A 27,395-nucleotide genomic window follows, 5' to 3' on the forward strand; every position below is an offset into this window, starting at 1 on the left:
TTAAATTTAGGCGAAATTGTGGGAAGCCACATGTGCCGTTGCAGAGTGGCGCTGACTACTGCTGGCCACCACGCATAAGTTTGGACAACCAACCAATGTGTACATATGCAGTAAAGTTTTTTGCAAAGACACTGCCTGGCCCGGGCATGATAATGAGGCTTTGAGAGTATAACCAATCAGATGTGAGACATGCAAATTAGGTATGATAATGAGGCTCTGTGAGGTAGAGAGAGAGAGAGAGAGAGAGAGAGAGAGAGAGAGAGAGAGAAGCCAATCAGATGAGGAACATGCAAATGAGGCTTAGTGCATAACCACGCCTCTCCTAGGCCTATATAAGCAGCACCAGTTCTGGGCTCGGGGTCTCTTCGCCTCTGCAATCAAGCTCTCCCAATAAATGTGTGCAGAAGGATCCTGTTGCAGCGTCGTTACTGCTGGCCAGTCCGGCGCGCGCAAGACGAAATCACCGAAATTCTGGGATTACAGTTTGGCTTTGGGTTGCCATGCCTTTGTGATGTGGCATGTTTGTTTTAAGGTTATTTCCTTATAGTATGGACATTTGTCTCCCAGGGTTGCTATGAGTAGTAATTGAGTATGTATGAAGAGACAGTTGACATGTAGTTGGGCCATAAAAAAAAAATGCTCCCTCATGTTTGACGTCTTCTGCAAGAGAGTTATTCTGTGACCCGTATGTGTGAACGGTAGTCTATAGGTTAATATGCAACAGCCTTTGTCTGACTTAGAATCAGAGTGACCTTAAGTTATGACCTAGGGTGTTCTTTTGTTCAGGAATCCACAGATAACTGTATCCACTTATAGGACTCCTCACCCCCCTTTAATACAAATAGCATAAATCTGATTTGAAAATCTGTACTCAAATCCTATTTCCTGCTGATTCTTGTTTCTACCCCAATTTCTGTTATGACTGTCTTACTTCCTACTGGGTGCTTCTGTGTAGATATCATGGGCTTTCAAGTTTTCTGGTTCTTGCCACCTTATTAGCAAGCTGCTTCCTCATTCTTGATTCCTTTTTCTCTTTGCTTGTCACATCAGATAACTAGGGAGGACCAGTTGATTTTAATAGAATAGAATTCCTAATGTCAAGCAAGTTCTTGCCATCTCACTGGCTGGTATTCTTGTCTGCAGGCTTCCATTCACTGTGATTGTTTTGATAACCTCCTGATGTTTTCTTTGTACAATCCTTTTATGTCTTTGCATACTTTTTGATATGTTTTAAAGAAATTAATCTGATACACTAGTCTGTATTTCCTTCAACTAGCTTCTCATCTCGTTGTATAGCTTTAGCTGGGCTGCTGTGGCCAGTTCTCTGTGCATTGTGTTCTGCTGGATGGCACAGTGCTTGGCACTTGTTTGTTGGAAAAGATAGTTTGAATGAATGAATGTTCTCATTCCAAAAATAAAGTCAGTTTTCTTGGGAATATAGAATTTAATTTTCATGGGACCTCTTAAAAATTTTCAACTAAAATAACTATATTTGAAGCACATTGACTATAAAGAATGCTGTACAATTTTGTCTTAGGGATACTCTTGCTGTTATGAAACACAATGACCAACTTGGGGAGGAATGGGTTTATTGAGCTTATAGGTCCTGAATCGTAGTCTATTGAGGTAAGCCAAGGTAGTAATTCAAACAGATGAGAACATGGAGGCAGGAGCTGATGCAGAGGCTGTGGAGGAGTGCTGCTTACTAGCTTGCTAAGCCGCCTGTCTTGTAGAACTCAGAACCACCAGCCCAGGTGTGGACCCACCTACGATGGGCTATGTCCTTCTCCATTAATTAAGAAAATGCTTTGGGGCTGGAGAGATGGCTCAGCAGTTAAAAGCACTGACTAGTCTTCAGAGGACCCAGGTTCAATTCCCAGCACCTCATGGCAGTTCACAACTGTCTGTAACTCTTAAGATCTGACACTCTAACACAGACATACATTCAGGCAAAGCATCAATACAGATAAAATAAAAATAAATTATTAAATAAAAAGAGAGAGAGAGAGAGATTGACCTCCAGGCTTATAGAATTATCTTATGGAGGCATTTTTTTTTAATCGATGTTCCTTTCTCTCAGATGAGTTTAGCTTGTGTCAAGTTGACATAAAACTAGACAGCACAAATTTATTTTATTTTATAGCTTCAAACTGGAGTACTTGTATAATTAAAATAAGTCAAATATGGGGCTGGGGAGATGGCTCTATGGGTACAGAACTTGCCATGCAGTGTGAGGACCTGATTTGGGACTCAAAAAGCCCAGGTGAAGTTGGCATGATAGCTCACATCTGTAATGTCAAGGCTTCTAGGGTGACATAGCTGGCTGGGACACGATGCATGGAGGTTTGCTGGACAGCAGTTTGCTATTTGTGGTGGTATACAGTGAAGAGAATCTGTCTCAAACAGTGCCTCACCTATATAGGGTAATCTTAAATTCTCATCTCATACAGATCAATTTGGAAATGATGGATCAAATTCAAGTCTGTGACAACATAGTTAAATATAGTAGTAATGATCAGTAATACATAAACCGCAAATACTCATTTTCACCAATGAAAAGTATTGATGGTTTAAAGTGTGACTAAATACCAAGCAACACTAAATTTAAGGTTTTTAAAAGTTCATTTCTCTATGGTAATGATGATATACATAGATACTATTGTTAACTCCTGTTTTACATCCCATAAAAGGATTTAAGGTAGTATCATAATGTCTTCTGAAATCAACTACCTAGATTTGAACTAGATAAACTTTAATGTTCAGGAGGCTAATTTGCCAAAAGAGTATCAGTCCTCCAAAGGGGTATAATTCACTGATGGAGCTCTTGTCACACATTTACAGAGACCTGACTTCCACCTCTAATAATACACAAACGCACACACATACACACACACACATACACACACACACACACACACACACACATACACACATTCACACACATACACACTCTCATACACTCACTCACTCTCACACACTCACACACACTCATTCTCACACACTCTCATACTTCCCCTCTCTCTTTCTCTCTCTCTCTTTTCAATCTTCTTCCCTTTCCCTCCCTCCCTCCCTCCCTCCCTCCCTCCCTCCCTCCCTCCCTCCCTCCCTCCCTCCCTCCCTCCCTCTCCGTCCCACTCACAAAGCCAAAAAGAAGAGCCAGGCAGATAATGGTGGTATACCATTTTGGGAGGCAGAAGCAGGAGGTTAGAAAGTTTTACCTGACATAGGTTTAAGTTCAGAAGTTCTCAGATTACTCTCTTTCTTCTCAGCTGACTACATTTTTGGGGGAAACTACTGCCTCCTAACATTTGATAATTCTTGAAAGTGATTTAGACAACTCAGAATAAAAACTAAGGTAGCTTGGTTATTTTTTCTTTTTCTTTTTCTTTTTTTCTTTTTCTTTTTCTTTTTCTTTTCTCTCTCTCTTTTCTTTGTGTGTGTAGAAAAATTTGAGGGGTCTACAAACATTGCTAGATCAATAAATGCATTTGTCTATTTTAGAGACTATAAGACAAAAAGTACAAAAATGAATTGTATTTCAGTAATGAAATGAAATATCAAGTAAATGATCTTATTCATTTCAATAAGCAGCAAAATATTTAAGACTTACACAAAAGAGACTGTAAATTTCACGGCTTATTGAAATTAACAATTCTTAAAGTAAGCCATGGGTTTAACTGGAGCAGAGAAAAGATGTACATAATTTATTGGAAAGTACTTAATGAGAAGGCAAAACAATATTGAAATTACTTTAAAATTTTTTTGAGCTAGAGTTTTAAGTATCTAAGAACGCCCTTGACCTTCTGACCTTCTGCCTTTACCAGTGAAATACTGGGGTTGTTAGGCATACACCCCATGGCTCAAATTTTGATGATTTCTTTTGTTTTTATAAGGAAGAAAACATTTTTTTTCCTACTGTTTCAGTTTTAAATTTGAGTGTAATAGTTACTAAATAGGTACTAGTTTTCCTTTTATTTGGATTTTGGAACCAGTATTTCACTCTGTAGCCCAGGCTAGTGTTGAACTCATTGAGTAGTCTGAAATGGCTTTAAACTAGTGACATAGTATAAAAATGTGTAGGTACATGGATGATGTGTGGCTGCTTCTGGACTGTGTAGCAACTTACTATGATTTGCCTCATGCTCTAGCAGAAGCCTGGTTTTGCCCGCTGCAGATATTTTCTGTGATTTTATGATGTTTGGAATTCGGAGGACTTTACAGAGGATATATAAATGCTAGGTCCATAAGAGTGGTTGTTGGTCATTTAGGGTGGCTGGTTGCAGTTTGCTAATAGCTGTGGTCAAAGAAGAAACAAAAGGAAAGAAATTAGTTTCGGGGATCTCTCTCGTCTCTGTTCTTGTCTTTCTCTTATTGAGTATTAAGAGTTGAAATGGAGCTGGGCATGATGTTGCATGCCTGAAACTTAATGCTTGGGAGAGAGGTAGGAGAATCAAGAAGTCAAGTTCTCAGGGGTGGCGCACGCCTTTAATTACAAGCACTTGGGAGGCAGTGGCAGGCGGATTTCTGAGTTTGAGGCCAGCCTGGGCTATACAGAGAAACCCTGTCTCAAAAACAAAAACAAACAAACAAACAAGCAAGCAAACAAACAAAAGGAGTTGAAATGGGAGCAGGGATAAGGGGTGGGAAAAAGAAGATCCCACAAAGTAGGAATGACTAGCTCCGTCAGATACGTGCAGCAGGCCTGTTTCTGCTTCTGGAGCCATCGCACCTGACTACGTTCACTCTGACTTTTGTTGTTTGTGTTTATAATTGGGCTTTCATGTAATCCATATGGACTCCCTGGGGTTGACATAGAGCCCTCCCGTTGTAGTTATTCTTCTGGGGGTTACTATACCCCTTTTTGTCTTTAAATATTTACTAGGGGTTTTTATTCCATCTCAGACCATATTGTTCCCAGATATAAGACAGAAACCTTTAGATTTATAGTAAGCTTAAAAAGCACTACGGCTGGGCGGCTATCAGTTGTCTGTGGTGTTTTGTCTGCTTCCTGGTGGTGATCCCTGAGATATCACTTGCCCAGTTCTGACTGGGCCACTCCTACTCCATCAGGCCAGCCTTCATGGCCATATGCTCATAATCCATGCTACCCTATGGTGAGCTCCTTTCTTCTTCCCTTTTTCTCTCTCTTCCTCATGGTTCTTACCATAGACCACAAGCCCAGGAACCTTTGCACTGCTCCTCCTCTTCTGCCCAGCCCAGGATGTAGGCATCTTTATTAACCAATCAGGCATAACGTGGGGGGCAAACATCATTGGGTGTACACAATCTTCTCATCTCGGGCAACCAGCTCTTGGGGACCATTATTTGGCATCTGAATACATAGCAGCAGCAGGCCACCCTGCTTTCACCTGAGTACAGCAGCATGGCTAGTCTATGTGGTGTTCTGGGGATTGAGTTCAGCGCTTCATGCAGGCAAGGCAAAGATTCTACCAGCTAAGCTACCTCTCTAGTTTGTAGTTTTGCTGTTTTTAAGTTACTGTGTTATTTTGTGCATTTATAACTGACAATAGGAGTTATTAAAATTTTTGATTAAATTTTGTGAAGGGCACCACAGTAGTTTTCACATACATTTTTAAAAAATTCATTGTTACTTTAGTATACAAAGTAATGATTTTTATTATGAAATCTTTATATATTTATATATATATGTGTATGCATGAATATAATTATACTTTGTTTTTATTTGCTTTCCCACACTATTGCCCTTCCCTGTGCTCCCTTAACCTCATGCTGAACACATTAAAAAACCCAAACATTGTATTTATTTATGACATGGGGGTGGCAGTGCTGTGGTGGTTGAGGTCAGTTCTCTCAGTTCATTGTGTGGAGGTGAGCTGAGGCTGTCAGGTGGGCAGCAAGTGCCTTGCCCCACTGAGCCATCTCACTGCTCCTAAGTACAGCTTTTCTTGTTTTTAAACTATGTTTATTATTGCGTGTATGTATGAAATGTGGGCATGAGAACCCAGGCACATGTGTGAAGATGAGAGGACAGTTTTCAAGAGATGAAATTCTCCTTCTCATGGGACCCAAGCATGGAAATCAGGGTGCCAGGCATTCTGGGCAAGGGTTTTACATGCAGAACCAAGTATCTATTGGGTGCTTTTATTGCTTCTTTTCAGAGTTCTCTTTTCAGTTTATTAGCCCTTACTGATTAGGTGATTTGCTTGTTTGGCAGGTTTTAAGGTTCTGTGTTGTTCAATTATCCTAGATATTCATCCTTTGGTGTGTGGTTGGCAAAGGTTTTTTCCTTCTGTAGGCTGTCTTCAGTGATTGCTGCCTTTCCTGTGCAGGAGTGTGGTGTTTCCATTTCATCCTATTTGCCAGTTCTTGAATTACTTCCTGAGCAGTTGGTGAAAACTGTTGCCTGTGCTCTATCTTTGTCTTAGTTAGGGATTCGTTGCTGGCTCCTCCTGTCTACCTGTGTCTAGCTTGTTCTCTCTTCAAGTTGTCTCTCTAAATCTCTCCTGGGAAAACTGCCTCTTCTCTTTGCCCCTGCTTTCTATAACTGTCCCAGGAAAACTGCCTCCTCCTCCTCCTCTCTCCCATTGCACTGCATAGCTTCCCTTTCCTCTCTCTTCCGGTGAGAGTTGGGCAGATCCTAGTCTGTCAAGTCTTTCTCTGACTCCTCACTTTTTCTAGCACTCAGACATCACTTTTAAACATTGATGCTTCTATCTACAAACTAACTTTACCTTCCTTGTTTGAGATTACAGGTGTGTACTAAAGGCATCTTTATTCCAGCCAGAGGGATTAAAGGTGTGTGCGAAGGCTAAGTTACACTACGACTAGAAACAGGCATTTTCAGTAAATAACACAATCCCGGGGTTCACAGTGTGCTCAGATATCCTGCAACAATGCCTGGCTGATTTCAACATGGCTGACTGATTTTAACAAACAAATTTCAAAATAATTTTATGGAAAATTGGGGAAGATTATCCAAAAGATAAAGTACATGTTTTATCATTTAAAAAGAATACAAGAAAAGAGGTGGCAGAATAATTTCCTATTGCTCTAAAATTTAGGTAATGGCAAAATGGAGGGAGTGTAAAGATTCAGATTAGCAAGGAGAGGTTATTGATGCTGGCAGCATGTATGTATTTCTTGTGGCATACGTATTCTTTGGTTTACTCACTGCAGATGAGTGCTGACTCGTGATCTCTCATTGAGTTCAGTGAGTCTTTCCAGTCCGCTGCAGCTGAGACTTGGACAGTGTAGTGCTCACATCTTCATAAGCCACCTGCCAATGCAGAGGCTTGTAATGACTTCCTGTAACCATCTCGTTTGTTGCTTGTTACATAGCACTTTCTCACGGGCGTGTGCTATGAAAGGAAGTCAGTGCTTCCTAGGAATTTGTGTCCTGTAGTGTTTGTTGTGAGTGCTTTCTTAGGAGGCAAATTCAAAGAATGATTGTGTGCTTTAGGCTTACATATATCTTATCCCACAATTTTTACAGAAGTCTAATACTTTTTGACTGTTGGCCCTGAAACATAATGTCAACTGTCAGTGTCACTGATGCTTATTTGAAATGACATCACTTTAAGTGACCTTAAGATGACACTAGTATTTTTCTTGCTCCTAGAATCATCAGGAACAGCAACCACGTAAGTCTCACTGTGTCTTAGCTCAGGGTTAGAGGCTGCTGCTACTACTTTATAGAGATGAATATTTACATTGTTTTGTACAGTCAGTTTTATTCATTTAAATTGAACTTTATGATGACCATTTGTATGACCTGTGTGAATGTGGGATGCAGGAGCTATAGAAGGCTTGGATGTCAGACAGCTTACTGGAGTCGGTTCTCCCGTTCTGTGAGTTCCAGAGACTGAACTCAGTCACCAGGCCCTTTTGTTGTTTATGACCCACTTGAAACAATATAAGGTTTTAGTACTAGATTACAAAATAATTAGATGGTATTTTATGTTGGCTAAACCTAAAATTTATATATGTTTACATTAATATATTCTTTGAGACTAGGTCTCACTGTGTAGCTCCTCCTGACTTACAGCTTGCTTTATAGACCACCCTGGCCTTTTCAAACTTGGAGATCCACTGCCTCTGCCTCTTGAATACTGCAATTAAAGGGGTTTACTACCCTTCCCAGTTTATAATAGATTTACTAATAATACAGGAAGTATTCTCTATGATTGCTTGCTAAGATAGTGTTACAAATAGTATTTGAATTAGCAGTGGAAACCTAATATACTTTCCTGTTTTTGCATACTGGGGATTGTATCAGGGCTTTGTGCCCATTAGGCTGGTGCTTTCTATTCCTGAGTTACATTCTTAGACTTTACTTCTGAGACAGAGTCTCAAACTTGCCCAGACTGGGCTCTGGTTCATTCTAGCACAGTCAAGCCTTAAACTTACAGTTTTCAGTCTGCTTCAGCTTTGGAGTAGTTGGTTTATAAAGATGAAATGCTCTTAGTAAAGTTGAGCTTAAATAGGGTCAGTAATTTATAAATGACCATGTTTCAACTGTTCCCTCCAGTTCTTCCAGAGAGGCCACAGATAGAATTAAAAATTATAGTAAGACACACAGTAAGAATGACTTCCAGGAAGCAGCAGGCTGCCTATTTCCAGCTTGGGAAAGCTGGTCCCAGAGGAAGGCACCACTGTTGAGCACTGTTGTCGTTCTCTCCTTGACATCACAGAGCATCCATTGTGACCCTGTGTCACAGACATGACGCTCTGCTTATCAGTTACTCTTCTCTCTGCAGTTGAACTGCGAAGTACCAGGAGAGGGTGACACTAATTAAACTGAAACTAAATGAAGCAAATTAATTACATTTCTTGCTTTAATTTCGCTGTCTTCTGGAAAATAAGATAGCTGGGCTAGTGATGTAGCTCAGTTGGTGGAATGCTTGCCTAGAATGCATATCTGCCCATTTTTAGCACCCTTAGCACCATTTAAACTGGGTCATCTTAGCACGTGGGAGTTGGAGGGAGGAGAATCAGAAGTTCAAGTCCATTTTTGGCTACACGAGGTTCAGTCCAGTCTCAAAATAATAGCAACAACAACAATAAAAACAAAGGAAAAGATGAAAAACCAAGATGCTAAATTAAATTTAATCAGGGGAAAATAATATACACTTGTACACATTGTTACATGTGCAATAACCTAAAATTATTTTAATGTAGGTACATTAAAAAACTCTGAAGGAGACACAAGAAATACAATGTTCTGGGCAAGGAAACAGGATGGCTTGGTTTCACAAGTGGGAATAATATTCACTGCTACATCTGTGTATCACCCACTGAAGCATTCAAAATAGGAAACCTGATTCCAGTCCTCGCATGCTTTATTATAGGAGGGAGAACTTCATTGATACTGATTTGAAAAGGAATCTGCGACTTAAGCTGTTTTCTTTTTTAGGAATTGAATATGGCTTAAGTTTACCGCTTGGAGAAGATTATGAACAGAAGAAACATAAATTAAAAGAAGAATTGAGGCAAGATTATAGACGATATCTTACTCAGGTAAGTTGTTCTGTTAGTGAGTTGTATTTTGTCTATTTAAATTTATTCCTAAAATTTACTTTTGAGAAGTGTTGATCATGGGTGATATTTGGCCAACTAGTGAAAAATAAATTCTTGGTGGAAAAATGTGAAAACGTGTGTTGTGGAATAATAAACTCTTCCTGGAGCAACAAGGCCTTGGGTTTAGTCTCTAGCACAGGACGGTGTTTTACTAGGGAAATGGATTTTAATATTAAAGGAGATTAACAGCTGTTAAACAGTGGTTGTTTCTGTAAAGCTATCTTTGTCTAAAGAAGCATATCCACTATTCCCCACGATGTATTAAAGTGACCTGAAGGGTTTTAGATAGTAATTACTTTTTCTTTTGATAAGTGTATAAATTTTCTGTTTACAGTTTTATTAACTACTACATTCCATCTTTTTTTTTTTTTTTTTTTTTAATCACTGTGACAAAGTATCCGAGAAAAACAGTGTGAGAGAAAAGATTTTAGAGGTGCAGTCTGCGTCAGCTGTGGGCCTGTGGTAGGGACATTCTACCGAACAAAATAATATCATGGCCAGCAGCAAGGGTCTGGATAAGAAACAGCCCCCATTGATGAGTCCTCTTGCTCCAGCATGACTAACCAGTTCCCAACACCTTCCAACATATTGCCAGTAGCTGGAGGTCACCTTCAGCAGGAGCCTTTTGGGACATGTCATAGTCAGATCTTAACAGCTCTAACAGCTTTGCTTTATGATTTAATAGTTTTATTTAGGAGAACCCCTTTGCAATTATCAAATTATCTATTAATAGGCTTATGATTAGGTTTTACAATGTAGTTTCCTTTATAAGTTATAAAAATACGTTAAGCAATCATGATTCTGGCCATTCACAATACTCTTGGCTTTTCCATTGCTTTATAAATACTTGCTTCAAACTGTCTTTAACTGACTGTCATTGGAAAGGACAGACTTTACTGAACACATGTTATCATCAATGGTTTGTTTCTCTCCACTTTAGGGCATTACACAAGCAAAGAGAAAGGTAGGGTTGCCTGCGTAATGTTCTCTTTTAGTTTGTTTTTAAAAAGATGTAATAGCTTATTATTTGCACTTACGTGATTCTAATCAAGTAGAAAAATGGCTTCTTTTGTGTTTTGAGGCTTTTGAGTGGCACCTTTCTGCGTCTGTGTTTGCCAAGATGACAGTCCACACATTACAGTTGTCTATTGATATGGTCATGACTTTGATTTCCGCTCTGCATTTGTTTTCATTGCTTCCTTTATAAATGTCCTGGAACTGTTGCGTGCTTGCTTTTTAGCTTGTCTATTTCTGTTCCACAATTTATACTGGTTATAATATAAATAGTCAAGATAATTTAAAATGTTTTGAACTACCTAATGTCATGATTTGGATTAATTGATATTTTTGTACTGAGTCAGGCTGATCACATTTGTTAGTTTATGTGGGAAAACAGCACCAGATCACTCAACTAATGTTTAAAAACCACCAGTAGTTAAATATAGTATAGATCATGTCTTCAAGGGGTTTAGGATTTAGCTGTGGATATATTTCATCAAGATCAGGAAATGTTCACTATAACAAGATGTCCTGATAAAGCATTACAGAACAGGTAGAATTTGAATATTCAAAAGGCAAAATAAAAAAAAGCTTTTTAAATGGAGGATATAGACTGAAGAAATTGTGTACTATAGGCTTTTGGTTCATTTGAATGAGACATTTACCAGCCTGACTAGCTGGATGATGGAGGATGGAGAAAGAGTGGTGTAGATAGAGAGGACTGTGATGCTGAAAGGCCGTCCATGTGATAGGCTGTGGTGAATGTTCAGGAGGGGATAACTGTTGTAGGACAGCTACTTGTACTTGTTAGAGACTCATTAACTTAAAGTCTACAGCTTCACTGAACTTATACTAATTTCCAGTCTGTTGTTTATGATGCTTTCCAGAATGATCCTATGGCTAACTAAATATTTGTCTCCTTACTAACTTTTGAGGAAAAATTCTAATTCCTTCAGCGTGCCACGCCTTTCCTGCTCTAGCTTGACTTCCTAGGCCTGTACCTCACACCTTTCCTGCTATACCCAACTCTTACTCGTACGTGTATGATTAGACAAAGAAGGTGGGGGACTGGGCATGTCTTGTCACAACAGCTTGTGCACTGTCCGCCTTCCAGAGCTGAAAGGTGGAAGAATGAAAGGCAGATGGAGGAGCCAGACAGAAGGGCCAGCCAAAGGTGGACCAAGGCTAGCCAGCCTTTCTCAAAACCAGCTGGTATACCCAGTATCAGATACAAAGCGATCTGAGGGATAGAGATGTAGCTGTGTAGTACAGCACTTGCCTTGCATGCATAAGGCCGAAGCTGTAGCCCTAATACCACAAAAAAGAGAAATGGTCTGCTCAGTGGCTGGCTGAACACTGTGTGTTTCTTTAACAGCTTTCCAGCAGGCTTGAGATGATCGCTGTGTTGGCAGTCCCACAGTGGTGGGTATGGTCATGTCAGGCTGGATGGGTAGTCACATGAGTGAAAAGAAATTGTCTTTTTAAAAAGGAAAGTGCAAGTGATCAAGGGAGCACAAATCTTGACCCCAAGGAAGTTGTTTTTGTGATGGGTTATTAAGAGTACAGCTGTAAAGTAGTGGTATTTTCTTAGAACCTTTGGGTGGTATCTGAGCAGGTAGTAGTTAAAAACAAAAAAAGTACCTGGGTATGGAGAGGAAGCTATGGTTTCTCTGGTTCTTGCGGGTAGATATGTTTTCCAATTCTGTTCTTGGGTCTCTTGTACTTTCAGACTGATAAATTGTGTGAATACTAATAATAAAAAAGCTAAGCATAGTGGCACAGGACTGTAATCCCAGTACTCAGGAGGTGGAGGTCAAGGGTCAGGAACTCAAAGCCATCCTGGGATCCATTGCAATGTTGAGGCTAGCTTAAGCTACATGAAACCTTGCAAAAAAAACAAAACAAACCAATAAAAACAAAAGAAGTGGGCGAGGGAAGGAAAGAGCAGAGAATAACACTGCGCACGGATGTCCACACTTGTAAGGTTAGCACTAGAAGGAAAGAGCAGAGAATAACACTGCGCTCGGATGTCCACACTTGTAAGGTTAGCACTAGAAGGAAAGAGCAGAGAATAACACTGCGCACGGATGTCCACACTTGTAAGGTTAGCACTAGAAGGGAAGAGCAGAGAATAACCCTGCGCACGGATGTAACACTTGTAAGGTTAGCACTAGAAGGAAAGAGCAGAGAATAAACTGCACACGGATGTAACACTTGTAAGGTTAGCACTAGAAGGAAAGAGCAGAGAATAACACTGCGCACGGATGTAACACTTGTAAGGTTAGCACTAGAAGGAAAGAGCAGAGAATAACACTGCGCACGGATGTCCACACTTGTAAGGTTAGCACTAGAAGAGCAGGGGCAGGAGCATTTCTGTAAGTATGAGGTCAGCCTGAAGTACAGAAGGAAACTGTCTCAAAACCAAAACACAGCCTGCAGTGGCCTGCACACTTTTAATCCCAGCACTCAGGAGGCCAGCCTGGACTACAGAGCAGGTTTCAGGACAGCCAGGGCTACACAGAGAAACCCTGTCTTAGCAAACATCAAGCAAAGAAAGAAAGAAACAAAGAAAACAGTTCAAAAGTTCAATGTAACCGTTGCTAGGGAGAACCACTAAAGAACAGATACCATGGTTTTGTTTTTGTTTTTGTTTCTTCTAATTTTAGAATAAAGGATGCTTGGTGTTCTCATTGAGCAGATTGAACAGTTTTTAAATTGAATCAGTAAATTAATTTCATTTGTTCCTAGCTCTTCTTGAATCTTAAACTTTCTATTTGGCTGTTTACTTGGTGTTTTCACTTTGAAATAGTACTCATGTGCTGTGTGTTAAAAACATCCTAGAACATGTCCAAAAGGAACTCATGAGCACCATTTCCATTCTTCTGCTATAGACGCTTACACTTTCCATAGCTTGCTCTTTTTATTTTAGTAATTTATTTTGATTATAGCAGTTATGACCTGATGGATCCCAAATGTATGAAAGAGTTACAGTATTTACTAATTCAAGTTCTTAGGGTCAGATATGGTGGCACATTAACCGGGGTCGGGGAAGGGGTCAGGGGGCCAGGAAGGCAGAGTGCTGGGAGCAGGGTGTAGCAGGTAGGGAGCAGGGGGCACACGGGGCACACGGGGCGCAGGGGGCGCAGGGGCTCTTCTTTGAAATGATTAGATGTGTCGGGTACTTGGGCATGAGAGTGAGCAGAGGGAGGAGCTAATCAGGCCTTGTTAGTTTCTTAACAGAGAAGCTTATTAGAGTCCCATACGAACTTTCAAGTTAGTTTTTGTAACTTTAGATTTATTGGGATTTCATTAGTGACTTGATTTATATATAGTCCATTTACTTTCCATAGACAGACAGTCTGTTATCAAACATGCCACGTTTTTAATATAATGCTACCTAAGCAGATAGTGCATTATATTGCCGGTATTTGTTTTGTTACTGAAGGATCAGAGGGAACATAAGCTTATTATTGTTTTCTTGACGTTTAAACTAGTAACAGGAAAACATTAAATGGTCAATAATTGTTTAATGATTTCATTCATGCAGGAAATTAGATAGGCCAACATATACTGATTTAGCTTTTATGATATAGTATTATAGACAACATTACCCATTTTAGAGGTGAAAAAAAAATGAAGTAAAGAAGCTAAGTGACTTATTTAGCATTTTTTACTAAGTAGTCAAAGATTTTTTTATTTGCTTTATTTAAAATCTTCAAAGAGACTATATTTTGTATCCTCTTTGATCCCTTCTCTAACTTTGTGTGTAGGACAGGTACCATTCTCACTTTATGGAAGAATGTGTATCAGAGAAATTAACTGACTTGGTCAGTGTTGTGTGACTCCTATGTGTGGATGTTAGCTGGAGAAACTTGAGTTCTAGGTCTTTGGGTGCCCAGACTGATGCTCAGAAATGTTCACTAATGAGTGCTTAGTGTACACGAATGGAGGACACACAAGCAAAAGCATTCGAGGTCTAATTTTGGGATTCTGTGCATACATTTATTGAGATAACTTCAACAAACATCAAAACAACACTACAGGCATTCATAGAGATATTGGTGAAGAAGTTAAAAGAATGAAGAATATATACTTAGAGGAATTTAAATTGGGAAAACCAACCTTTCCATGATTAATCACCTTGATTCAACAGAGTGAGTTCCAGGACAGCCAGGACTGCACAGAGAAAACCTGTCTAGAAAAAAAAAAAAAAAAAAAAAAAGAGATATGTATGTGTTGCAAATCCAAATTAAAGCTTGAATCTCTTTTTTAGGGAGTTGATTTGAAGAATTGTTTTCATAGTCATTTTGTGTGCTTTGTAGACTAGTCTCTGAATTTATCTCCATTCCACCCTGCTGTGCATTATGGAGCGGGTTAGAATATAGAATGTAAAGTTTTGAAACCTAGAAAATCAATGAGCTAATGTATATTTTAATGTGCATATATACAGAAAAATTTCCTATCTACTGGTGAAACAGACCCATCTACTCTGGGAGTTTCTCTTCCCATTGATGAGCGGTTATCTGCCAAGGTAGGTGGATAGGAATAAGAGTTTCCTGAGGTTACAAAATCATGCAAGAACATACTTTTAATTACATCATTTGTCCCTACTTGAGTATAATCTTTTAAAAAGTCTATGGAATTTCTAGTTGAGTTATTTGAAAACTTATTTTAAACATTAATGATAGATGGTGACATTAGACTTTAATGTGTTCTTTTCTGTATTTTATTTAAGTATTGTTTATTTTAACATTGATACCTGAGCCACAAAGTCTGTGTGATACAGTTATCAGTGACATGGGTGGCTGTGAAAGGGTAGTATTGCTGGACCAGCTATGTTTCTATCACTCCACTGATGCAAACCCTGATTGCCTAAGAAATGGTAGCAACATTAAATAGTATGTATGACACAATGAACAGTTACTACGTTTCAAAAAGCAGACCTAACTTGTACTCTTTTAGATTGTGTTGTTTCAGTAACATTGAACACATTAGGATTTAAGAAAATGTCTTAATGCAATATATTTGAATAGAGCAGTGCTATTACAGTATTTTAATTTGTGTGTGTAATTTTTATCACTTTGTGTTTAATAGCCCTTCTGTAACTTGGGGAATAAGATCTTGGTGGTCGGGGATTATGGAGGGATATGCTACTGATAATTACTGGGACAAAAGAATCAAGATAGCTTATCACTGGAGTAGCTCCAGTCTGTGAGTGACTTCATGTGTTAACGAATCAGACAGCATATATTCATGTATGTTTGCATATGGCAGCAGAGGCTTAGAGAGCTACAGGTTAGTTCCCTGTCTGTGCCCTTCAGTGACTTCTTGTCCTTAAAATCATTAGGAGAGCTAAGAGTTCTGATGTGTATGATTCTACTTTCATAGAAGGCTCCCCTCCTCCCTGAAGTTAACATTGTTTTTCAATTTTTTTGTAAAGGAAAGATTGAAACTTGAACGCAACCGAGAATACAATCAGTTTCTCAGGGGTAAGGCAGAATCCACAGAAAAAGTCAGACAGGTAGAAAAGAATATTGAGGTATGTTTTACTTTTATAAAGTGATCTTTAATATCACCTTTATGAATGGGCTGCTGGCAGGCGGGTGGTGGTGGTGCTGGTGGTCATGTTTGCTCCACCCTCCTTGACTTTGTTTTTTTTTTTTTTTTTTAAGATTTTATTTATTTATTATATGTAAGTACACTGTAGCTGTCTTCAGATCTCATTATGGGTGGTTGTAAGCCACCATGTGGTTTCTGGGATTTGAACTCAGGACCCCTGGAAGAGCAGTCAGTGCTCTTACCTGCTGAGCCAACTCACCAGCCCCCGACTTTGTTTTTGTTTTAACTGGTTTTTAAATTTTGACAGTTTCTAGACTACTTTTTTTCATGTAATAGAATAACTGAAGGATGGAGTTCTTTTTAAAATTTTATTTTTTAAATCATTTAAAAAAATATATCATTTTCTCGCCCATCTCCTCCCTTCAACTCTTTCCATGTTGTTCCCTATTCCCTTTCAATTATATGGCCTCCTTTTCTTTAACTGTTATTGTTACAAATATATGATGCATAAATACATAAATATAAGCCCGTGGAGTCCATTTAATATTGCTTGTATATATATGATTTAAGGGCTGAGCACTTGGTTTTGGTATTGAGTTAGGGGTTCATTCTCATGGAAGAGTATCTCTCTCCTCACCTGTCATTAGTTGTGTGTACACTACTCTAGCCGCTAACTTACAGAGCTCTGCCTGCCTCCTCAGCCTTGAGTAAAGGCACGCACCACTACACTTAGCTGACATAACATCATTTAACACACATACATGTAATATATATGCAATTTTAGGTAAATATAAATTAATGATTTCCTATGGCTTTTTAAAAAGACTCATTTATTTTTCTCTTTAATGGCTTTTTTGATTAAATATCAAAGTTGAGATATATATTAATTTTAAGGATAGTTATTAGAGTTCTATGTAAGAAAGACTTTAATTAAATTTTAATGACAATGTCTCATTAAGCTTTTTTTCTTTTTTAATTCAACAGCCTAAGAGTCAAAGAAATAAAAACCCTATTAGTCAAGGTAAATCTGATCTACCTTTACAAATACAGACTGCATACACACATTCAGAGGGACCCTGGCTAAGCCGGCAAGAGGAGGGCCTGTACCGACAGCTAGATGGTGAAATTGAATTAAGGAGCAGAAGACCGCTTAAACAAACAAAGGAAGAAGTAGGCATTTCTGGTGCAGAACATCCAAGCCTTTCTGGCAGCGCTGGTGTCCCAGAGAGAAGAGCCCGCAGGGCTAACGGGGAGCGGGTGCTTGACAGACAACATTGCAGAGCCGACCGAGACCCTGGTGTGAGTGAAGACATGGACGAGAGGTTTAGATTTGAAAGTGATTTTGATAGAAGACTTTTGAGAGTGTATACAAATGGCAGGTATTTACATCTTCACTTTTCTTCTCTGTATTTACTTAATACTGGTGTTTTATAGTTACATTAGGGAAAAGGAGCTTTATTTGATTTACCGTATTTAATTTAGTTATACTGTTTTGTGAAACACCATTTTATGTGTCATTGAAGGGGGGAGATAAAGAAAACACTCTAAATGGGGACCTTGGTAAAGCTAGAAAGTGGTAAAGTGTATCCCCTTAATCTAAAAGTGAATGGAAACATTCTTAAAGAGGGGATTTCTTGTCTCAGCTTAACCAAGTAGGAGAGTAAAAAAAAAAAAAAACCCAAAAAACCCCCAAATTGTGCATGTGAATTTAAATTCTAAAGCAGCAATGGATTCAGATCCACAGTCTGGATTCCTGTTGCCAGTGGCTTCCAAAGAAATCTCAGGTTGTTTTGGATCATAGCTTCCCAGATGACTGACAGGGATAAAACCCAGTTCCCTACGCAGTAAGTTAAAACTAGGTTGCTAGGCATCCTAATCTTAGATGTTAAAATGTATGTAAAAAGGGCCATTGTAACATAGATGAAATGCAGTTTGTGCCTTTACTGTTTGTACATATTAAGTATCTTTATGTTTTTTAAATGGACTTTTATGTAATTGAAATGACATTAACTTTTCATAGTCATATTTTCCAGTGTTTTTTTACTTCCTTTAACTATTTTGTGATGCTGTTTGGAACTTCTTAACTATAAGTCGTTGTTTTTATTTACCATATTACATAACTTGATATATGTTTTCCTAACTATTAGCTATAGAAATACTATAGAGCCTACATTTGTCATTGACCTGCTAACTTGAAAGATTACTTGTAAATTTTGGGGCCTGTTTTGTTTAATAGCCTGAATATTTAATTTTTTAGTATTTTAGAAAATATTATCAGGAATTAATGTTATACTGTCAGTATTTTGATTACTAATAACAATACAAAGATAACATCTGTCTTTATTCTGTATCTTAGTTTAGATAATTTAAATTCAAATTTAATATCAAGAATTAGAAATGTGGATCGTGTACTCTAGTTTCTTTGAGCTGAATCTTAATTGTTTGTAGTTCAGGAAATGCTCCAAATCCTTTAATAATATCTTATATTTAAAGTTTATTAAAAGACCTCTCAGTTCTCAGTTTGGGAACCACAGCACTCCTGGGATCTTGATGGTGTCTTCTCTGTACCTGAGAATTTTATAGAACTTTTATTTCCTTTTTATGATATTTACCTCCAGAATATAATGAAAACATAACTTTAAGTTTGGAATTTTATGAGACTTTCGACAATTGATGCCTTGCTTTTCACATATGAAATCAAAACAACTTATTGTATTCTAATTCTCTGAGGACTGCATCATAACGGCACGTATCTCATAAATGTAACGACCTTTACCAACTTCCTTCAACTGTACTGAGAGTACTTAAGGCTGGTTCTTATGATCTCCATTCTGAACACTGTTTCTTCAAACTAAAAGGCTACATTTTGTTAATATATCAGCTGCCATATCTCCATATGTTTGGCTGTTCCTCATGTTTCTTGATAATACAGGTTATATATCCACCTCTTCTCATTGAAAAAAGAATTCACATTAGCCATTCCATAGGTTATATTTAGTGGGTGTAGTTATTAGTAAATGAAATAACCCTATTTATTTTCTGAAATTTCCTTGTTCCTGCATTTTTTAAAGTTAAGTTTTTGATCAGTTCTACTTTTATAGTGATGCTTTATTTTTATAAATTTGCTATCAGTTTCTTTGTACTTATTTAGCAACTTCCTAAACATACCTGGTGTATAATGAATGAATAGTGCGTTTTTTTCTTAAGCTAGGGTAGTGGAAGCTCTCTAGGAGAGAGCTCTTCTAAAGTCATAGGATTGGTCAGTGCTCTTAAATAATTCTCACAGTGGCTCTCACTGTGCCTAGTGATTTGTATTCTGTGTGTTTGTGTGTATTGTTTATGTGTATGAACTAATGAGGAAAATTGATGTTCAGGAGATTTCTGAAGTTGAATGTAAATAGGGTTTTTTTTTTAATGATACTTTGAATTATAGATTCTTAAAATGTAGCCTGTGCTAGTGTTTATTATTTTTTAACTGAATAGAAGTTAATATATTATCTTTCAATGTTTTACTTTAGTATTAACTAGTCAAAGAAAATTTTCAGTATTAGAAATGCTGTTCTTCAGTTTCTGTGTGATCAATGTGGTTAACATTTCCATTCAATTTAAATATAGTTGCATATTTATAATTAATAGATATTTAGTAACGTTCTGAAATAGTTCTTTCTCTGAAGCTTGAATTTGTATGAATCACATAGACTAAGTGTCTAGTGTCCTATGTTCCTTCAGATTTAATATGTAAGATAAAAACGAGAAATGTCTAATTAGAAGCCATTGGTGTTTGCTTCTCACTTTGTACCTTTAATTTTTCTTCAGAAAAGGTCGTTTTTAGTAATTTTTAAAAAGATTCATTTTTTAAAAGTTTTATGTGTGTGTATATATATGTGTATGTGTGTATGTATATATATGTATGTATGTATGTATGTATGTATGTGTGTGTGTGTGTCCCTATTAAAGTTTATGTGTACAATGTGAATGTACAAAATAGTGGAGGTCGGAGGATTTCATATTCTCGGGAGCTGGAGTTTCAGGCCATTGTTAGCCATCTCATATGGTTCTGGAAACTGAACCAGGGTCTTCCTCAAGAGCTCTATGTGTTCTGATTGCTGAACCATCTCTCCAGCCCCATTTAAACAGATTTTTTTCCTTCACATTAAAGATACTAGGAAAATACTAACTATAGAAGTGAGAAGAGACTGGAAATGATGGGTTAATGTTGCTCACAGGTAGTATCTCAGAAAGCAGAACTCAGTAGCCAGTTACATCACACACATGCATGGATGCATGGAAACTCACACTGCTCAGTAGCCAGATAAATCTCTCACATGTGTGGAAACTCACACAGCTCAATGGCAAGATATTCCACTCACATGCTTGGATGAATAAAAACTCACATAATGCGTACCGAGATACATGGAAATTCATGTACTTGGATACATGGAAACTTATACATCTTTTTTTTACTTGTTTAAAATTTTTTTTGAGAAAGGCTCTTATTAGCACATGTTGACTCAAGGCTAAATATGTAAGTATAGTTCAGACTGCCCTCTAACACGGGACAATCATTTTGCCTCAGCTTCTGAAGTGCTGGTATTGCAGGTAGGACCTACAACACCCAAAGATATTCTTGATATGAAAACAAACTGATGTAAGTACTACTCTTAAGAATTTGGTAGTTTCTTTTATTTTTTAAAATTATACTTTTTTTTTTTAAATTGGAGGTTCATTTAGTGCACTTGTAGAGGTCAGAGGTCAACAATTTGCCATAACTTTCTTTTCTTTTGGAGATTGAAGTCAGGCTATCAGGCCTTCGTCTGCTGGGCCATCTATCTCACCAACCCTAGTGGTTTCTTTTAAAGTTAAAAGAAATTGAGAGTCATTGACTTTGTGTTCTCTATCACTTTAGAAGTTTCTTTCAGATGATTTTTTTGGGGGGGGTGGGGCTTGAGACAGGGTTTCTCTGTGTAGTCCTGGGTGTCCTGGAACTAGCTCTGTAGACCAGGCCGACTGGCTTTGAACTGGCTTCTGCCTCTTGTGTGCTGTAATTAAAGACAGGTGCCACCACCGCCTGGCCTTATAGTTTATTTTTATAATTTGTTCTATCTAGGTCTAAATGTTTCAGATTCACTTCTGAAATAGGATATCTTAAGGAAAAAAGAAAAAATATATTCATTATTATTTAGGAGTTGTTCATTCATGTTGAAGATTGTACTTTTAAAGACTCCAGTTCTTTAAAAAAAACATTAACATATTTTAATTTTTAGCATAAACTTGGCTTCTGATGTGAACTTTGTTTCTTTGGGCATTATGAGTTTTTAAAAGATTTATATAAATGTGATACACATGTCTGTGAGTGTCTTTGGAGACCAGAAGAGTGTGTTAGATTCCCCTCATTGTAAGTGCCTGATTAGGTGCCTGACAAGTAAACCTATGTCCACTGTAAGAGCAGCAAGTGTCCAAGAAGAGGGAGGAGAAGGCTTTTCTTTTAACATGCATGCTTCCTCTCCCCCCCCCCCCCGCCCCCCCCCCGGCAGGAGGATGATGAAAATTTGGTTATTTCAGTCTCTGGATCATATTTTGAATTGTCTATGAGAAGAAGCAATTTTTTTCTTTTATGAGGGCAATACCTTTTTTAAAAAAGGGTCTAAACACTTATATTTCTTCAAAATGTAAATCAAGTTATGATTTCTATTTAAATGTGCTAATTCATGCCTCTGAATATTAAGGGCAATATTGACGGATTGAGGTGTCGTGTGTGAACCTGTGTATGTAATAGCTAGAGAGAGGTTTAACCTTTAGCACAGATCATTTCTAGATCATAAGAACAGTTTTCATTTAGCTGTAGTTCTGACGTCATGGCCAATCAGAGAGCCTGTTAGGCACTGATCTGAGTATCCTTAGCTGTCTGTCAGTGCACTACAGCTGGGTAGTGTGGAGGGCAGCTCAGACTGAGAGGCTGTGAGACAGCAATGGTGAGGCTCCTATCTGCTTCCAGAACAGTTCCTAAAAGAGCTGTTAATCTGACATAAAAATCATCGTAAGCTAGAGAGAGCTGAGAGTAAGTATATCAGATGTTAAGGTGAAGTGTCTTAATTAACAGGGAAATTAGTAAGTGAAGTAAATCCATAAAAATAATAGTTTTATTTTAAAACAGAATCAGGTGGCTATGATGTAGCATAACGATAGAGTGCTTGTCTATTCAATATTTTCTTTTTTAGGTTTTTAACAGGGTTTCTTTGTGCAGCCTTGGCTGTCCTCAAACTCACCCACTCTGTAGACCACTGGCCTTGAACTCACCTCTGTGAGTCCACCTGCCTCTGCCTTTAATTGCTGGTGTTAAAGGTGTGCATCACCACTGTACTGCCTACCCAGTATTTTCAAGTCCCTGAGTTGGATACCCATTCCTGCAGAAAGGTGAAGTGTATGGAGATTCAATGTAGCTATTGAATCTAAATTTAATAAGAATAAAAAGTTGACTAAGAGTCTAAACTACATCTTGTTTTCATGGATCTCTATATCTGAAACGTTTTAAAAGGTCTTGCCTTATTCTATGGGCATTGTAGTTTTATTTATTAGCAACAACCTTAATCTATTTAAGCTATTTAAGATAACTGTTAAACTTTGTATGTTTAGTATGGCTCGAAATAACCTTTTGGGAATATGATACTTGTTGTTATGATCTGTGCATGTGCCAAAGAACCCATGAGCTATATTTTTGTATGGGTTCTTGGCTCTGACTATTACAGTTAAGGTTGTAAATACAAATACTGATTCTAGACAAGTTAGCCGGAAATGCAGGAAGCTGTAGTTCTTTGGTAAATTTTAGAACAAATTTCTATGTTTTTAATAATTGTCTTTTAATTCTGGGACCTGAAGTTATTAGTTTGTATTTCTCTGCCTGCCTTTTTTAAAAAAAAATATTTATTTATTATATATTCACTACTTTGTTTATATGCCAGAAGAGAGCACCAGATCTCATTATAGATAATTATGAGCCACCATGTGCTTTCTGAGAATTGAATTCAGTACCCTCTGGAAGAACAGATAGTGCTCTTAACCTCTGAGCCATTTCTCCAGCCTGTATTTCTCTGTGTTACTATTTTGTGTGTCATGTCAGGTCCCTAACACCATTTCTGAGCTGGGTGATTCTTGAGAATGGCTCACAGTTTTTATTTTGTGTACAGTCATAACCAAAGCCTGTGACTCTGTTTATATTAGTTTTATTGAGATAGCATCTTGCTTTTTGTTTTATTTATTTTTTGCCTTAGCCTTGCAGACACACCAACACACCCAGCAGGCAGCAATAATTTAGTGTAGTTATAGGACAGAAAGGACGACCAGCAAAGGGAGAAGGTGCATGGGGCAGAATCAGAGGCAAACCAGATGAGTTTTGAAACTTCAGTGATGAGACACAGAAGATACAATTCCCACAGCACTAAACTGGGACTCAATGCCTAAAGTATTGAGGTCTGCTTATATATATGCCCTGTCCTAGCACAAGCTAACATTCGGGCGGCTTCCTATAGGAGAAGCAAGTGTTTCTTTATAGCCTGTATGTTTGTGCAACTAGTTTAGGAACAGTGACACACTCATTAATTAGTTCTTAGACTAGTGGGAACCTCCTGAAACATATGTTGTAAGCTGACAATCAAGGGCTGCCTGTGTCACAGCCCTTTCTTAGTGTAGACATTCTTAAGCCTGCTGCACTAGATTTTCTGTACATGTGTATTATTATATTGATGCAGTATACCTCAATATGAAGGACATATTAGTTATTAATTCCAGCCAATTAAAGACTGGAATTTGTGTTTGTATTTACCTTTGCTCTAAGTAGTAGAATAGATTGATGTGTTATTTTAAAAGAGTTTTGAGCATCTGTGCTTCAGTTTAAATAGTGCTAGCTTTTTAAGAGAGTTAAATTGAAGTAAATTTTCAAATGGTGTGGAGAGTACTGTGCTAGATATGGGTAAAAACTGGAAGCAATTCCTGTCTTCATGGCCATGTCATCGTGTTATTAGGACTACTATATGAGCAGATTTCCTCCAGATAAGTGTGGTTGTAGTTTGTGGTGGGACCAAGTAAGGACCATAGTAGGCAGGCTCATTGGTAGAATGCGTTTGTTTCTTTTACAGCGGAATGTGGCCAGAATTCTTAATCTGATCAGCGACTTTATGTTAATGGTGTAGTTTCTCAACCATACTTTTCATCTTCTTCAGAAGGAAAACATAATTTGTTAACAGCCACATAAAGAAATGTGACCTGAAAATTTTTGTTTATCGTGGATGCTAATAAATGTTCATATAAAATTTTATGCTGGTTTCTCTGGCATAACAAATTATACTAAAAAACAAAAAACAAATCAGTGTTTGCCAAATGGAAAAAAAAAAGATAGTTGAAAACATTTTCACTGTTTTAAATGTCTGCTTTTTTTATGGAAGAAAATAAATTCTAACTTTGTTTTTCTTCTTTATGATCTTATAAGTGAAGGTTCTTCAGGCCTGTTCTGTATCAGATTGTTTTAAAATATTTTCTGTTTTGCTTCTTCATTCTTTCATGGGGTTTACTGTGCCAATTTTTAATTTAAAAACCTTGGTTTTATGTATAATGAAATAATTCCCAGAATTTATGTGTCTTAATCAAAAAACAATTTTGTTTTGAGTTCTGCCTGCAAACTTAAGTGTGTACAGGGATGTTGTCTGCTCCATGTCCAGAATAAGACTTGGCCTGCTGACAGTGCCTGTAATTACCATATTAACCAATTGATAAAAATCTGTGAGTGTGTTATCTTATATCTATAGCTGGAGAGATGGCTCAGAAGTTAAGAGCTCTTCCTGATTTTCCAGAGGACCTGTGTTCAGTTCCCAGCACCCACGTTGAATGACCTACAACCTCTTCTAATTTGAGTTTTAGTTGATCTGACACCTTCTTCTGGGCTCCTCAGGCATCAGCAAAGACATGGCTTGTGTACACACATGAGGGTATACACACACACACACACACACACACACACAGACATAAAAATGAAAATAATTTTTTAAAAATTAAAAAGCATTAAATTAAAAAATTAAATATTTAAATGTAATATTGAAATAAAAAGTTGTATAGAAATAATTTACAATAATTTCAGTTAAAAAACATGTATTAGGGTCTGGCTTTATAGCATTATACAGAACTTTCCTAGTATATTCTTATATATGAAAACAACAGCAAACTTGAATGTAAATTCTTACTATTTCTTGCTAGCTAGCAGATCATATTTGAAGCAAATCTAATTTGAATTAACTTTAGGATGCAGTTTCAGTAAACTGATAGCACAATCTTTTGCTCACCTTAATGCTAACACATAAGACTGTAGAACCCTAGAGATATAAGGTCCACTGTATGTGGGCCGTGCTTTATAAGCTAATGTGTTTTGAAGGCCGCATGGGAGCAGACGAGGGTATGTGGATGGGGATGATGTCCCAGAAGAGCCAAACACACAGATCTCAGCTGCTGAAAATAAAAGGTACGTGACAGCAATGATCTCCTTGAGTCTTCACACCCTGACACAGCACCTGCCTAAGACTGGCTTCAGGAAAAGTGGAAAAGTACACCGTGTTAGCAAGCCGCCTTTATAGTGAGAGGAAGTAGTGGGGGGAGAGGTTGAGGGCCTGGGAATGAGCACCTACGGTATTTCCTTTGGCATTCTCTCTGTCTCGCTCCCCCTCCTGTACTATGGCTTGAGCACAAATCATTGAGTGAGGTAAGCACTTTACCACTGAGCTACATCCCTAGGCCTATACCATTATTTTCAAGAATAAGTTTTTTAGTAAAGTTTGGCAGGGCTTTCAGTGTAACCCTCTCTCATTATAAAATATATAAATTCGTTTGAAAGAATGAAGGAGAAATAACATAATTGAATGGTGTTATAATGAATTTGAAACATCTGGGAATTGTGGCTTGCAGAGATGACACAGCGGTTAAGAAGTTATACTGTTCTTGTAGAGGACTCAGACTTGAGTTCGAGCAATACATCTGATGGCTTAACAGCTGCCCTTAATTCCAGTGCCAGAGGAGCCTAATACCTCAGCAGGCACATACACACATACATACTTAAAAGGAAGTCATGGTACTGCAGTTGGACTGAAAATGGATTGAGAATATCCCCTTAGTGTGAGTTTTTAAGTTTATTTTTCATTTATTTTTGATTATTGGTGGGGTTTTAATGCTTACACTGTAAAATTAGTATTCAAGTTTCTATTGATAACAAAGCAAATAACTTTCTAGTTTTATTTTGGTGCTTTTTTGTGTTGTCCATAAGAATGAATAGTTTAAAAAAAAAAACAAAAACAAACAAACCAAAAACCTAAAAGAAAACACACGGGCCGTCAAGATGCCTCTGTAGGTGAAGGTGCTTGTCACAGACCTAATGAGTTGATCCTTGGAATCCACATTATGTGGGAGAGAACTGCCAAGGTTGACCTCTGACCTCCACTCTGACCATGCCACATGTGTATTATAAACACAAACAAAAATTTTAAAATTGATGAAATGTAAAGCAAACCCACATGAGCTTTGGGGATGTGGCTTAGTGGTAGACTGGTTGCTCACATGGACAAAGCCCAGGAATTAACCCCCAGCATAGTATAAACCTCACATGGTGGGGCACACCTGTGACCCCAGCACTACGGGTGGGAGGGGCAGAAGTTCAAAGTTCGAGACTTTAGAGGGAATTGAAGGTGAAGATGGGGTACATGAGACCTCTCCCCCCCCAAAAAAAAGAAAAAAAAAACCAACAAAACCTCGGATCAGGGACTGGATCATGAGGATCTGCATGGGGAACTGAATATGATGGAACTACATTCTGTGCGTGGATGAAACATGTACAGTTGGTGTATGCTGCTCAGGAAGACGGAGGAAGCTGTCCTAAAATACAGTATAAGGAAGGCGGTGTGCAGTGTCCTGAACAGTGCCCGTTCTTAGAGGAAACAAAGTGACTATCATCCCTGGCTGTTAGAAAACCTGCTGTTTGTTTCAATTAGGTTCCCTTGACAATCAGACTCTTTTCTTTCAAGAAAGTTTGTTTTTGAAATTCTTTTTAAAGATTTTATTTTTATCCTAAAGGGATAATCTTCTTTTCTAAATGGGAATATAGTTAGGAGTATAGTGGGGGTATTTCATATAAAAACAGATTTCAAATCTGTGGACCCAGTGAAGCAGGCTGAAGAATAAGGAGATAAAATACCATAGTTTTAACTAGCATTTTTGAAAGAAAGGATAATTCATATTCACCTTTTCTT

The 27,395-nt window shown here is 37.9% G+C and overlaps 1 protein-coding gene across 20 annotated transcripts in view; it reads left to right on the top strand.

The window, feature by feature from the left end:
- Cspp1 (centrosome and spindle pole associated protein 1) overlaps positions 1-27,395 on the top strand; it is a 98,656-nt gene that overhangs the window by 11,210 nt on the left and 60,051 nt on the right. For 9 of the 20 annotated variants that reach the window (XR_001783697.2, XM_006495479.4, XM_006495481.4 and 6 more), the window contains 6 exons: positions 9,395-9,498; positions 10,499-10,522; positions 15,008-15,088; positions 15,998-16,096; positions 17,101-17,495; positions 25,535-25,621. Coding sequence is in view for 17 of the 20 variants with exons in the window: in XM_006495479.4 (XP_006495542.3) it covers positions 9,395-9,498; positions 10,499-10,522; positions 15,008-15,088; positions 15,998-16,096; positions 17,101-17,495; positions 25,535-25,621 (790 nt within the window). In the remaining 3 variants the exon portion in view is untranslated. Of the gene's footprint in view, positions 1-9,394; positions 9,499-10,498; positions 10,523-15,007; positions 15,089-15,997; positions 16,097-17,100; positions 17,496-25,534; positions 25,622-27,395 lie in introns of those variants that run through there. The other 11 variants (XM_030252675.1, NM_026493.3, XM_006495484.4 and 8 more) reach the window with 4 other exon arrangements.

The sequence above is a fragment of the Mus musculus genome, chromosome 1, assembly GCF_000001635.26.
Source record: "Mus musculus strain C57BL/6J chromosome 1, GRCm38.p6 C57BL/6J".
Lineage (NCBI taxonomy): Eukaryota > Metazoa > Chordata > Mammalia > Rodentia > Muridae > Mus > Mus musculus.